General features: G+C 52.3%; 2 protein-coding genes and 1 long non-coding RNA gene across 5 annotated transcripts; 2 read left to right on the forward strand and 1 right to left on the reverse strand.

Annotated features, from left to right (window-relative positions):
- Nucleotides 1–9,241: 9,241 nt before the first annotated feature.
- On the forward strand, nt 9,242–10,876 carry ZNRD2 (zinc ribbon domain containing 2). Of its 3 annotated transcripts, none has more exons than XM_060404091.1 (4): nt 9,242–9,596; nt 9,738–9,889; nt 10,020–10,104; nt 10,498–10,876. In XM_060404091.1, exons 2-4 carry the CDS (start codon nt 9,830–9,832, stop codon nt 10,839–10,841), a joined length of 489 nt encoding a protein of 162 aa, XP_060260074.1. In that variant the 5' UTR covers nt 9,242–9,596; nt 9,738–9,829; the 3' UTR covers nt 10,842–10,876. The 3 variants fall into 3 exon arrangements, with proteins under 3 accessions (XP_060260074.1, XP_011957522.1, XP_011957521.1); XM_012102132.4 differs by having other exon boundaries at nt 9,590–9,641; XM_012102131.4 differs by having other exon boundaries at nt 9,590–9,889.
- Nucleotides 10,877–11,064: 188 nt separating this feature from the next.
- LOC114110037 (uncharacterized) lies at nt 11,065–14,287 on the reverse strand. Its single transcript, XR_006057500.2, has 2 exons — nt 14,083–14,287; nt 11,065–12,149 (listed from the first exon to the last, which is right to left on the reverse strand). It is a non-coding gene; the product is annotated as an uncharacterized LOC114110037 (long non-coding RNA).
- FAM89B (family with sequence similarity 89 member B) lies at nt 11,606–13,230 on the forward strand. Its single transcript, XM_027959466.2, has 2 exons — nt 11,606–12,039; nt 12,416–13,230. The coding sequence occupies exons 1-2, from the start codon at nt 11,740–11,742 to the stop codon at nt 12,692–12,694; spliced, it is 579 nt and encodes a 192-aa protein (XP_027815267.1). The 5' UTR covers nt 11,606–11,739; the 3' UTR covers nt 12,695–13,230.
- Nucleotides 14,288–14,525: the final 238 nt, after the last annotated feature.

The raw sequence follows: 14,525 nt of genomic DNA on the forward strand, positions 1-14,525 counted from the left end.
GTGCTAAGTCACTTCAGTCGTGTCCGACTCTGTGCGACTCCATGAACTGTAGCCTGCCAGGTTCCTCTGTCCGTGGGATTCTCCAGGCAAGAATGGAATGGGTTGCCATGCCCTCCTTCAGAGGATCTTCCCCACCCAGGGATCGATCCCATGTCTCTTACTTCTCCTGCATTGACAGGCAAGTTCTTTACCACTAGCGCCACTGGGAAGCCCAGGATCTTCCTGGACCAGGGATCAAATCCATGTCCCCTGCACTGGCAGGCGGATTCTTAATCCCTGGACCACCAGGAAAGTCCGAGTATTATTAGTTTCATTACTGTATCATCTAGCCCTTTCTTGTTTCCCAGAAATGTCAGGCCAATTCACATTGCAGTGAAAAACAAGAAGAAAAGTCAGTACCTTTTGGATGCCTGTTAGCCTGATGATACAATAACGCCAGTTACAATGCTCAGAGCCGTGGCTACAGAACATAGGCCACCTGTTGCCAGGAGAATCTGATCCACCAAACGCAGCAGTTGAGGAAGGCTTATAACTGAGCTGTGTGTGAATATGCCCTGGTGGGGTAGGCTGCCACTCAGGGTCAGGCCTAGCTTCTGCCATGCCCACTGTACCACGGAAAGGACAAATGCTCGGCCACGAGAGGGTAGGAAGGGGTCCCACTGCTTCCCTAACAGCTGGGCTGCCCACTGTGACTGCTCGGAATTGGCTTCACCACCAGCGCTCCTGCGACCTGTGTGCTTTCCTCGTGTCAAGGACTGTGATGGCTCTACCCTACATGCAAATACAAGTGAGCCTGCCTCAGGTTCGTGGATGCCAGCAAAAGACAGGAGATTCCTGGGTCAGAGACAAAGGACCTCGTTATTCATGGCATAGTAAATAGCACAATCAGCATATTGACATCAGTCCTCTGGTCCCCAAGTCCTGTGGGGTGGTGCCAGTGGCCTGGGTAGATGCCTGAGCACAGTGGATTGTGGTATGGGAGCAGGCCCTAAACTTAAGGACTTACGTCTTTTTTGTTTTTTCAAGTTTTTTTTTTTTTTAAACAATTCTTGTTTGTTTGTTTCTGTATTTTTATGTATTTGGTTACATTTTGGTTACATTCTGCGGTATGCAGGATCTTCATCGCATCGCGTGGTACTTTCCATTGGGGCACATAGACTCTCTAGTTGTGGCACGTGGGCTCCGGAGTGCACAGGCTCAGTAGCTGTGTGGCATGAGCTTAGCTGCTCTATGACATGTGGGGTCTTAGTTCCCTGACCAGGGATTGCATCTGAGTCCTCAGCACTGCAAGGTAGGTTCTTAACCACTTGGCCACCAGGGAAGTCCTCCCAGGTCTTTGCTAATGGGTGCCCTTTGCTCTAGAGGGAACGTCTATCTCAGTCTTTCACGGCCGTTCACAACATCCTTAAGAAGAGAGTCCAGGACAAAGGCAGTCAGTGCCTCTCTTGCAAAACGTGCAGAAACTCAAAAGGATCCCTGGAGAATTGTCTTACAATAATATCCACCCCCCATTTCTACACTGTCTTGGCTTTCGGTGAATTTTCCTATGAGTTCACCCCTCTGTTGGCAAATCTGATCGACCGAAGCTAGGACCAAGCCTGTTCAATTTGTTACATACAGCATTTCATTAAAGCTACTATCAACAGGACTGCAAGCAGCAGGATAAAGCCAACTTGCACTTCTGACCTCAGCCATGCCTCCCAGCTGAACAAATCCAGAAAACAATAGATCTACCTCAGAAAGCCAGGTGGCTCGCTCCTTAGTTCTTTTCATTGCCTTTTCCACCTTGGCCCAGCAGGCATTCAGGACAGTCTCACTCAGTTCACTGAGCAAGGTTGCTATGGATGATAGATTTCTTCCAGACTTCTTACCTGAAGGCCAGAATCTGCGCAATTAATATATCTTCTGGAGGTCTTCACTGGTGGTCCAGTGGTTAAGACTCCACACTCCCAAGGCAGGGGGCCCAGGTTCAATCCCTGGTCAGAGAACTAGATTCCACATGCTGCAACTAAGATCCCCACATGCCCCTGTGAAGACTGAAGATCCTGAATGCTGCAGCTAAGACCTGGGATGGCCAAATAAATAAGTAAGTATTGAGTGTTAGTCGCTCAGTCTGACTCTTTGTGATCCCATGGACTGTAGCCCACTAGGCTCCTCTGTCCATAGGGTTCTCCAGGCAAGAATTCTGGAGTGGGTTGCCATTTCCTTCTCCAGGGGATCTTAGTGACCCAGGGATTGAGCCCAGGTCTCCTGCATCGCAGGCAAACTCTTCACCATCTGAGCCACCAGAGAAGCCCGAATAAGTATTGGGGGGGGATATATATATATATATATATCTCCTCTGTACCTGGATTAATGCTTTCAGTCATGAGTGAGACAGTTCTTTGTCTCTGACCCCCAGGAGTCTTCTGTCTTCTGCCAGCAAGCAAGAACCTGTGGCAGGCTCACATGTTAATTTGCAAGTAGGCTAAAGTCAAGGAGAAATTTCAAATCACTCTGTTTTCTAGAGAGAGGCACATTAATATATGACTTCCACATCAGTGGCTCAGAGGTTAAAGCAACTGCCTAGAATGAGGGAGACCCAGGATCAATCCCCGGGTTGGGAAGATCCCCTGGAGAAGGAAATGGCAACCCACTCCAGTACTGTTGCCTGGAGAATTCCATGGAGGGAGGAGCCTGGTAGGCTACAGTCCATGGGATCGAAAAGAGTCGGACACGACTGAGCGACTTCACTTTCACTTTCCACATCAGTCATAGTCTCAAGGGTACACATGGTACTTATGGGAAGAAACATGGTGCCCCCCAGTTGGACCTACGTCAGTTAGGGGGTCCCAGGTTGACAGTGCCTCCTCTCAGGTTGGTAGGCCTTAAGACCCCCAACCCAATTCAAATAACTGAGTCTAGTCTTTTATTTTGGAAGGCTTGGCTCAGGGCTCTTAGTCCTGTTTGTCTAGGCCATCGGCCAGATGGCATTTATCCACTCGATGGCATGACTGAGTGGTGATGGCTACAGGACTGGGCCTGGGGACTTTATCTGGAGGTGATGGTGTTGACAGGTATTTCATGTGAGAAGTACTCGAGGGCAGGAGGAGAAGGGGGAGACAGGATGAGATGGTTGGATGTCATCACCAACTCAATGGACATGAGTTTGAGCAAACTCCAGGAGATGGTGAAGAACAGGGAAGCCTGGTGCACTGCAGTCCATGGGGTTGAAAAGAGCAGGACACGACTTAGCAACTGAACAACAGGAAGAGCTGAAGCTACCTCCTGCTCTTTCCTATCTCTTGGTAAAGTTAAGCAGAATGGCAGTCAAGTCAAGGTCAAAACTTGGTCTAGTGGAGCATGGCAGACCTACCAGTCAGTTAAATTTAAACCACTTGAAAGAGTTTGACCAATATGTTATTCTCAGTGAAGAAGGTTCCAGGTGGTTTAGAAAGACAAGAATGTTAGTATCTTTCTTCCCCTGTCACTCCCAGGGTCTGAGGAGTCCCACTCCCCAGGTGCCAAGCTTGCTATTCTTCCTCCACGGTCACAAAGTCAGCGTGCTCTACTCCCCTAGTAGAGATCTCCCCTAGTAGATTAGCCTGACTTGTTTCCACAATTAGCTGAGAACACTGCGGTCCAAAGCCCTCTACAGACAGCAGGATTATGACATAATCTGTTTCACGTCTGGGGACTCCTTGACTGCACCACCTTTTCCGCAGTCTCTCTTGCCTATACTTTTCATCTGGAATATTGGGTGCAAGAGGGACCAGGACATTTTTATAAAATATACAAAGACCCGCTATGTCTACTACTCCACATGTGGGCCACTGTTGGGGACTCACAGAGAGAGGGAAGTGCACACCAAGCCCTCTAGGGATTCTCATGATCTAGACCCGTGTCAGTCAAACAAGAGAATCCAGGTGGTTGAACCATAATATAGTGAGAATCCCCGCAGCCCCCTCCTTTCATTTATTTTTAGGTTTTAAAATGTATGTTTTTGGCCGCACTGGGTCTTAGTTATGGCACACGAGCTCTTCATCACAGCATGCGGGCTCTTCGTTGCGGTGCACAGCCTTCTCTCTAGTTGTGGTGTGCAGATTCTGTAGCTGCAACGTGTGAAGTTAGTTTGCATGTGTGATCTTAGTTCCCAGAGCAGGTATCGAACCACACTGGAAGGCGGATTCTTAACCACTGGACCGTCAGGGAAGTCTCAAGGCCCCTTTCTGACCGGGCTGTAATCCAGCGTTCACCAACCCTGCTGACCTGGAGTTTCTGTTAAGGGAAAGAAAGAAGCATTATGTCCAGGAATGGCGAACGGTGAGCCCTAAAATTCCAAAGCTGGTCTATATAAACCCTACCCCTCTCATCTTGATCATTATGAAGGGCATAGCCTAGAAGAGGTGGTCCCATAGTCACTAAACCGCAGTACTGAGGTATGTGGACCAGGAGGAAGAGCCAGAAACCTCTTTGAGCTAATTTTCGAGGAGCTGTTTCAACACTCAACAGTACTTCATGCTTGTGGATGATTAGGGAGAACGGAACGACCGCCAGATACCTAGACTATCAGCCCATTGTTGGGTGGCTTTTGAGATGAAGGGTACACCATTGTTAGACTTCAGCTGGTCCAGAAGGCCAAGAACATTACACAGATTAGTCGTAAGAACCACAATGGTGTGACCAGACTTGACTGATTGATCTGAAACAGTACCACTGTAAACTGAAAAAATATGAAACACCATCCATAGCCCCAGGAGAGTCAAAGGTCCTGTGTCTTCAATCTCTCAGGAGTGGGCAGGGACAATGCCATATACATTGTAGCCTCCCTCTTCGCAGGACGAAGAGATTTTGGCTGGAATCACAAATCTGGCATGAAGTGGTGGCCTCTGCATCAAAGGCACAGAGTCCTATACTTTGTGTCCACTCTGATGGTGGACGCGCTGCTGTATCTGGTATGACAATGGGTCCAGGCAGAAGTGGAGACAATCTGGGCATTGCGGGCTCGATCCACAGCTTGATTCCTGTCATCTCGTCAGAGAATGGGTCCTCAGCAGGGGTATCTGCATAAGCGATCTAGGTGGTTTGATCAGCCATGACTTGTTTCCACAGTTAGCTGAGAACACTGCGGTCCAAAGCCCTCTACAGGCAGCAGGATTGTGACATTGTCTGTTTCACATCTGGGGACTCCTTGACTCAGCAACCACAGCCACACTGCATCCCAGCTGGAGCTGCGAGGTTCACACCATTTGGCTGACCTGGTCTTTGGTTGGTCACTCTTGCTAAAGGTTTGGCAGTTTTGTATATCTTCTAAAGCAGTGGTCCCCAACCTTTCTGGCACCAGGAACCAGTTTTGTGGAAGACAGTTTTTTTCCACAGCCGGGGGTGGGTGAGGTGGTTTGGGGATGATTTAAGAGCATTACATTTATTGTGTTAATGATAATCTATATTTGCAGCTGATCCCCAACGCTAGCGTCACAACCTCAGCTCCACTTCAGATCGTCAGGCACTAGATTCTTATAAGGAGTGAGCAGCCTAGATCCTTCCTATGTGCAGTTCATAGAAGGGTTCGTGCTCTTATGAGAATGTCACACGGCCAGTGATCTGACAGGAGTCAGAGCTCAGGCAGTAAAGGGAATGATGGGGAGCCGCTTCACTGGCTCCCCCGCCGCTCACCTTTGGCCATGCAGCCTGATTTCTAACAGGCCACGGACAGGGAGTCAGGACCCCTGTTCTAAAGAAATAAATTGTAGGTGAGTTGATTTTCTCTAATCTTTTTTCTAGCTTTCCTTCTGTTTTCTTTGGATTTAGTTTGCTCTACTTTTTCTAGTTTCTTAAGGTAATAGGTTACATTACTGACTTGAGACCTTTTTTTCTTTTAAATATAAGAATATACAGGGAATTCCCTGGCGGTCCAGTGGTTAGGACTTGCTGCTGTCATTGCTGAAGCCTCGGGTTTGAGGTTCAATCCTGGGTGGGAGAACTAAGGTCATACGAGCCCTACAGTGCAGCCAAAAGGAAAAAAGAAGAAAAAAAATAACACACAACTGTAAATTTTCTTCTAAGCACTGCTGTGGCTCCATCTCACAAGTTTGGGTACGCTGTGTTTTCATTAATATCAAAGTAGTTTCTAACTTCCTGTGTGATTTCTTCTATGACCCATCAGTTATTCAAGAAGGTGTTAATGTCCACATATTTGTGAATTTCCCAAATTTCCTTGTTATTGATTGCTAATTTCATTCCAATGTGATCTGAGAACATATTTTGTATGATTTTAACCCTTTTGAAAAAGTGTATTCAGGCCCCTCCCTGGTTGTCCAATGGGTAAGAGTCTGCCTTGCAGTGCAGGGGGCTCAGGTTTGATCCCTGGTTCAGGGGACTAAGGTCCCACACGCTGCAGAGCAGCTAAGCCCCACACCACACTGGAGAATCTCAGGGCCACAATGAAAGATCCCATGTGCTACAGCTAAGACCTAATACAGCTGAATAAACAAATACAAATTTAAAATAAGTATATTAAGACTTGTTTTATGGTCTAACTTACAATCTATCCTGGAGAATGTTCCAAGTATATTTAAGAATATGACTTCTGCTGTTGTTGGCAAGAGTGCTTTATAGATGTATGTCAGGACTTGGACTTGACAGCTGTGATTTTTCTTTTAAAGGAGACTGCCTTAATAGGGGGTATTTCTGTCCCACTGTCATAATAACATGTTATTTCTGCCTTGTTTTAATAGAAGGACTAGGATTCTAGCTGGAGCCGATCACAAGAATTTATCTAGATTTCTTTCACTGTAGCAGTACTATAAACTTAAACAATAGGAGCCCAAGCAGTAATCATTGCCTCATCTGTAGCTTCCTATGAGAGTTTGTCTGTCTCAAGGAAATTCCCCTAAGAGGGACAAAACTCCCTTATAGCAGCCAGGACCCACTTCGGGGTGCGGGGTGGGGATGGAGGAGCTGAGACCTTTTATTGTCATCTCAGAATGGATTTAAGATTGGCATGATAGACTGTAGAAAGGGCTGAGCTGTAAGATGGCCCAGCTGTTGCCATTCTATCTTACCAAGTATCACTTGCCCTACCCCTTATCTCCCAAGTGAGCCAGCAAAGTTCTAGTGATTCATCTACTTGTTTTTGTCCATAGCAGTAGTGAATTTCTGTGAGAAATTCCCAACCCCACCCAGAAGAGAGGAATTGTCATGAGGAATAAATGAAGGGAGTAAATGGGAGGGTCTTAGTTGAGGCCAGGTCGGATAAGCTGTCAAGTGGAAATCGGTCATTATGATGACACAGAAGGATGCATCGAGGAATCTAGGGGTAAGGAGGAGCTGAGAGCTGAAGATAGTAAGGACCTGGAGGGACTGTGCATATAGGCTTTAGAGTCCAAAAGTCCCTCTAGTCAGTTTGGCAGAACCAACCTGGCGTCAGACCCTGACTCAGGTACACTGCTGCCCAAGAGCCTGCTGGTAGTTGGACAGAGTGACTGGGGGCCCAGGGCTCTCCAAGGAAGCAGGAGGCAGCAGGTGTCCAAAAATGGAAGGTCCAGGGAGTCTATGTAGGAGGAAGATGGGGCCACGAGGAGGGCACTCCAGCTGCAGGTAAAACTGAAAGCACATTCCGCCAGTCAGAGACAGACTGCTTAGGTGACTGTGGGAGTCTAAGTCCTTGTGCCTCCACTTCCCTGGAATATAGCCTTGAGGCACTGCAGGCTGCACGTCGGGGGGACTGCTGCTGCTCCACCTGGCTTCTCCAAACCTACTAAGGGAGAGAATGTGTATGGGGTAAAAAAAGAGAGGGAGAAAACAAACAAAAAAACCCACTGGGGCCAATGTTTAGGAAGCCCGAGTTATTTTAACAGCAACCCACTGAAGAAGAGCATTACGGTCATGTGTGTGCTCAGTCATGTCTGACTCTTTGCGACCCCACAGTCTGTAGTTTACCAGGCTCTTCTGTCCGTGGGATTTTTCAGGCAAGAATCCTGGAGTGGATTGTCATTTCCTCCTTTATGGGATTTACCCCACCTAGAGACCGAATCCCAGAGAAGGCAATGGCACCCCACTCCAGTACTCTTGCCTGGAAACTCCCATGGACGGAGGAGCCTGGTAGGCTATACAGTCCATGGAGTCAGACACGACTGAGCGACTTCACTTTCACTTTTCACTTTCATGCATTGGAGAAGGAAATGGCAACCCACTCCAGTGTTCTTGCCTGGAGAATCCCAGGGACCGGGGAGCCTGGTGGGCTGCCGTCATTGGGGTCGCACAGAGTCAGTCACGACTGAAACGACTTAGCAGCAGCGGCAGCAGGGATCGAATCTGCTCTGTGTTGCCTGAAGATTCTTTACCACTTCACCACCTGGAACCCCCAAAAGGGTCACAGGCACGCATAATAAACCCCTCACCCCCACTCTCCAGCATGCAGCTGGTACCGAAACAGCACATGTCCAGCACAGCGATTGCCACCATCACCCCACCCGACCTCCGCCTCCATTAGCTGGCTTTTTGAGCGCGCCAACGTCAACAAAATAAAAAACCTGCTTAGGCGCTGACTTTGCATCAGTCCCAGGCCTTTGGATGGGGATGGAGGGGGTAGTGGGGTGGGCACACTGGAACACTGAACATGCAGAAGGGGAGGGGTCTTGAAATAAGCTGGAAGGTATAGACTTTGCAGACAAAGGTCCGTATGTATAGTCAAAGCTATGGTTTTCCCATAGTCACGTAGGGATATGAGAGCTGGATCACAAAAAAGGCTAAGCGCGGAAGAATTGATGCTTTTGAACTGTGGTCCTTTGGACAGCAAGGAGACCAAACCATTTAATCCTAAAGGAGATCAACCCTGAATATTCATTGGAAGAACTGATGCTGAAGCTCCAATACTTTGGCCACCTGATGCGAAAAGGCGACTCATTCGAAAAGACCCTGATGTCGGGAAAATATTGAAAGCAAAAGGAGAAGCGGGCAACAGAGCATGAGATGGTTGGACGGCATCACTGACTCAATGGACATGAGTTTCAGCAAACTCTGGGAGATAGTGAAGGACAGGGGAGCCTAGCGTGCTGCAGTCCCTGGGGTCCTAGAGTTGGACACGACTTGGCGACTGAACAACTGACGGGGAGAACTTTCGTTGCCTGGCCTGCTTTGCCAATTGAATGGCGAACGAGTGAGGCCCGAGGACGCTCCACGCACGCGGAAGGGGCCGTTTGTTATTATCAAGAGTGGTGTTGCGATGATGCCAACCGCCCCGCCTGTCCCGGATCCTGCCAGTGCGGAAAGGGAAACACCAGGGAGGCGGAGGCCAGCGGAGATTTCTCAAGCCAAGCGATCCCCTCCAACTGCGGCGGGAAGAGCGACCCTGCACTGTCACTTTCGGGTCCAGAGACCTGAGTGGCATTATCAGAGAGACGCCCCTCCTGACGCCCAGCCAGTCGAAAAGTTTTTGTCCACAGAATCCCACCGCGGGGCGTGCCAGTGGGACAGGGTCCAGACTGCAGCAGACACGCCCCACTCTGGGCATCGCGACGTCGGAGGAGCAGAGAGAGCGTCATTTCCGCCCTCACTCTCGGCCCGACAGGGAAGGGCGGGGAAGCAGAAGGCGCGCTGCTTGTGCGTCACTTCCGGTGAGTCTAGCGGCGACAACGGCAACATGGCCCTAAACGGCGCTGGTGAGGCCATGGATTGTGGGGGCCTGTGGCTTCGTGGTTCGGGCGGCACCTTGCTTCAGCAAGACCTTCCGGCCCCTTGTGCCTCTCTTCCCCCAGAAGTCGACGACTTTTCCTGGGAGCCCCCGACCGAAGCGGAGACGAAGGTGCTGCAAGCGCGGCGGGAGCGACAGGATCGCATCTCCCGGCTCATGGGCGACTACCTGCTGCGTGGTTACCGCATGCTGGGCGAGACCTGTGCTGACTGCGGGGTGAGGAGATACTCGGGACGTGGGATCCAGGCTGGGGCCGCGGACCAGGCCGCACGGCCCTTTCCCCTTCTCTCCCCTCTGAACCCCGTCGCCGGTCTCACCCCTGCTCCCTGTGCTTTCTGGCCCCTAGACGATCCTCCTCCAAGACAAACAGCGGAAAATCTACTGCGTGGCTTGTCAGGAGCTCGATTCAGACGTGGATAAAGATAACCCGGGTGAGGGGTCGAGGGTGCTTAGTGATAGAGACTCAGGAACAGTAGTTGGGAGGTGAGAGTGGTAGTTGTGGGTGGGGCAAGGGTGAGTTGCGTTCTCCTTTCTCCTAGAAACGGCCATTCACTCAGTAAGAGCACTAAGCACCTACTGTGTGCCAGACACCTGAGCCTGAGCTTATTAGGCATAGTTCTGATGAGAGAAGGCCTTATGCTCTTTAAGCAAGGGCGTAAATACCTCTGATACAAAAAAGAAAATGGATGTGTTCTCTTATACTGGGGCAGGGAATACATCTCAAGTACAGAGAGAGCAGAACAGTGAAGGGTAGGGGAAGTGTCTTAGGGCTGATGTGGGGCCAGGTATATCCTGATCATTCCACTGGCTTTCTCCTTTTTTAGCTCTGAATGCCCAGGCTGCCCTCTCCCAAGCTCGGGAGCACCAGCTCGCCTCTGCCTCGGAGCCCCCCTTGAGCTCTCGGCCTGCCCCTCAGCCGCCAGTACCCCGTCCTGAACACTGTGAGGGAGCTGCAGCAGGGCTTAAGGCAGTCCAGGGGCCACCCCCTCCTGCTGTGCTTCCAAATGCAGATGTGGTGGCCTGCACACAGGAGGCTCTCCTGCAGAAGCTGACCTGGGCCTCAGCTGAGCTGGGCTCTAGCACCTCCCTGGAGACTAGCATCCAGCTGTGTAGCCTTATCCGGGCGTGTGCTGAAGCCCTGCGTAGTCTGAAGCAGCTGCAACACTAAAAAACCTCTCCTGAGAAAAACCCTGTAGAAAAACAGCTGTTCCTCTTGTGTGGTTCGTTCTTTTTTTTGGTTCTGAGTGTGCATGCAAGTCCCAGCTCCACTCGTCTTTTCCCTGCTTTTGGTCTTTCATGGTATCACAGTCTGGTCTCCTTGATGCCCTGAGAAATGAGTGGGGTTTGTTTCTGCTCAGTATCCCCACTCAAAGGATGAGGTGGCAGAGGACTATGTGCTATTTTTTCTTTTTTTCTGGTGAGGAGGCCCCAACCTCAAAAGCAGAAACAGGAGGCGTGGATCTCTGAAGGAATCCTGGAACCTCCCCAGCCATCCAGCGCTATTCCCCACCCTTGAGAGAGATTTGGGGTTCCAGTCCCCTCGGTAGCTTCCCTTTCTTCCCCCAAGCATCCAGACACCATCATCCTGTCCCACCTCAGGCCCAGACCAGGTACCCAGATACTGACAGGATGTAGTCAGATAGGGATCAAGGATGGTCTTAATCTGTCTCCTGACCACACCCCACCCCCTTTAGATCCTTTTCCTTGAGAGTTGTAATTGGCCGGAATAAACAGTGTTGGGGAGGGGGAGGAACCGCACCCTCCGCTTTTAACCTCTTCCCTCCTTTTTACCTGCTTCCCTTCTATCGGTGGCCAATGCCCTTTTCTCTGGTCTCCTGGGGCAACGTGGGCGCACAGAGCTGTTGCCCTTTTAAGACAGGCCCCGCCCACGCGGAGGGGGTGGGGCAGGGGCGGAGTCGGAGGAGTCCGGGTGGGAACAAAGCGCGGCCTGCGGGCGGCGGCTGGGCTCTGGTGGCGGGGCCGCGGGGTGCGGGGCCCGCGGGCGGTGGCCCGGGCGGAGCGTTGGCGAAAAAGAGGCGGCATCATCCTCTGGTACCCGCCCGGCCATGAATGGGCTGCCTTCTGCCGAGGCGCCGAGCGGCGCGGGCTGCGCCCTGGCTGGTCTCCCGCCGTTACCGCGCGGCCTCAGCGGTCTTCTCAACGCGAGCGGGGGCTCGTGGAGAGAGCTAGAGCGCGTCTACAGTCAGCGCAGCCGCATCCACGATGAGCTGAGCCGAGCCGCCCGCGTCCCGGACGGGCCCCGCCAAGCCACCGGCGCCGCCAACGCGGGAACTGCCGCGGGTACTCCTGGCTCACGTCGCCCTGTCAACCTCGACTCGGCGCTAGCGGCGCTGCGCAAGGAAATGGTGAGTAGCTGGGCCTCGGTCAGCTAGGCGTTGGGGGGCGACGGGGCAGCCACCAAGCTCGAGAGTCCAGGCGCGTTCGGGGCGGGGTCCACAGGCAACGCGGTCTGGGTCTAGAGGAACGACAGAAAGAAGCCAGTTGGGTTAGAGGGGATACGGTAATAATTATAGCTATGTTTATTGGCGATAGTTACCATGTATTTTTAAATGCTTTACTAGTGTTCTTTCCATTCTGCTGTCTTGTCCCTGTCCTGCAGATAGGGGTTACTGACTTGCCTAAAGATTCAAAGCTGTCCACAGAAACCTGTGCTTGGGAAGAATGGCATGGGCGGAGGGGTGGCTGGCACTCCAACCCCAGCCCACTTTCAGTCTTTTGCAGGTGGGCCTGCGGCAGCTGGACATGTCCCTGCTGTGCCAGCTGTGGGGCCTGTATGAGTCGATCCAGGACTATAAGCACCTGTGCCAAGACTTGAGCCTGTGCCAGGACCTGTCGTCCTCCCTGCACTCAGACAGCTCCTACCCACCCGACGCTGGCCTGTCTGATGACGAGGAGCCTCCAGATGCTAGCCTGCCCCCAGACCCGCCACCCCTCACTGTGCCCCAGACACACAATGTCCGGGACCAGTGGCTGCAGGATGCCTTCCACATCAGCCTCTGAGAGCTGGGAGGGTGGGGGCACGCACCCACGAAAAAGGCTCAGAAACTCACCCCTCAGCAAGTACTCGGACTGTGGTGCCTGCTTTCCCCCATACCACCTCACCTCACAGGAGGGCAGGGTCTGGGCCCCACGGAGGCAAAGCTGCCCACCCTCTCATGTCTTGGATTAGCTGGCACTGGGGCGGGTACCTGGGCTATAGCCTCTGCCCATGGCACTGGTCCTCCACTTATCCCACCTGTGGGACCTCCAGCGTGGCCGACCTTCAGTCCGGCAGTGGGGTCCAAAGCACTTCCCTTGGCATCTCTGGGACTGGGATTGAGTGGCCTGGCTCCTGTCTCTTCACCTTCGCTGCTGTTGGCAGCTCCTGGCTCAGGGGCATCCCACCTCTGGCCCCTGGGTTCCACTGCCCTAGACAGGGGCTCTCCAGGACCCATTCCTGCACCATCCAAGGTCAGGAGGGCCAAGGCTTCGTGCTGGATATTTAAGTTTAGGGGTCAGCCTCTTTGGCTTATAGATAAATAAACACTGTCTCAGCATTGGTGTGTTCTGACTGCTTGGCTCGGGCGGGAAGATAGCGGTGATTCTGACAGGTGCTGCCCCGCGCTCCGCCAGCGGGTGGCGCCCGAGACCCCGCGTTGGAAGAGGTTGGGCTGCGGCCGGGTGCGAAACCTCGCTCCCCGGGCAGAGTTGCCTGCCCATCGGTCCAAGCTGGCTCGGCGTGGTCTCGCGGTTGTGTGATTGCGGGCGAGTCACTTCCCCTCTCTGGCTGGAGGCCTGGAGCCCAACCAGCCTACCCACTCGCTTCGGGCTTTCCTGGCCGGCCGGGAAGGAAGGAGAAGCAGCCGCCCATCTCGAGGAGAGAAACTTTCCACCCCAAGTTGGGGCGGAGTTGAGGCGGCACAGGAAATGGGTGGGCCCGGGCAAGCAGGCCGGGCCGAGGGGCCCTGGGCTTGAGAGGGGAAAGCGCCTCCTGGAAGGGCCTCGGGAACGAGTGACCAATGGGCGGGAGGAAAGAGTTGCAGAAGCAGAAAGGGATGGAGTCCCAGTGCCCGAGGCCCCCCCCCGAGTCTAGGCAAGCCCTGGAGGGGTGATGGAGCTGTGGGTTTTAATGCCTGAGACACTCCCAGCGGCCAAACACCCCCATTCTCTGCCTGGCTCCCCCTCTACAGCACCTGGGACCTTTAGAGTTGTACATAAAAGGCTTTCTTTTACAGTGGAGAGCCACGAGCTGGGTCTTGCAGCTAAACCGGGGTGTCAGCTTTTTTCCCTCGTCCCTCAGATAAGTCTGCACATTTGCGAGTGGTGGGTGCTAAGGCTTTCGCGCACACAATACCCCACAACTTCCTGAAACAAAGAGGAAAGGACCTCGAAGTTGCAGTTAGGCTTACCGGCTGGCTGCCTGTCCCCACGTCCGCTGCGCAGTCACTTGCGTCCTGGACAGAACTCAGCTGACACTCCTGGCAGTCAGACGTCCTGTTCAGACTGAGCATTTATCAAGGACCAGGCTTCTGTCCATTCACAAGCCTAGCAGAGCGTTTGCAATGACAGAGGGAACAGGCCAGTGTGCTGCTCTAGGGCTGTTCTCCTAACTCTGGGCCTGACACCTGCAGCGGTTCATGACCCAGCAGGCGGGCTGGCGATAAGGGCTCTAATCTAGGTGTGAACACAGCGGTTAACGCCCCGCGGCAGGCTTTCCAGGGGAGGGAGAGTAAACACACACTTTTACTCTCCACGATAACGGATTTCATTTAGTAAGACCTGGCAAAGATCAGCCAGATTCCACACTAAATGCTTTCCAAGGTTTCATTCTCAGTGATGTAAAAGGTGCAAC

The sequence above is a fragment of the Ovis aries genome, chromosome 21 (genome assembly GCF_016772045.2).
Source record: "Ovis aries strain OAR_USU_Benz2616 breed Rambouillet chromosome 21, ARS-UI_Ramb_v3.0, whole genome shotgun sequence".
In the NCBI taxonomy this organism is placed as follows: Eukaryota; Metazoa; Chordata; class Mammalia; order Artiodactyla; family Bovidae; genus Ovis; species Ovis aries.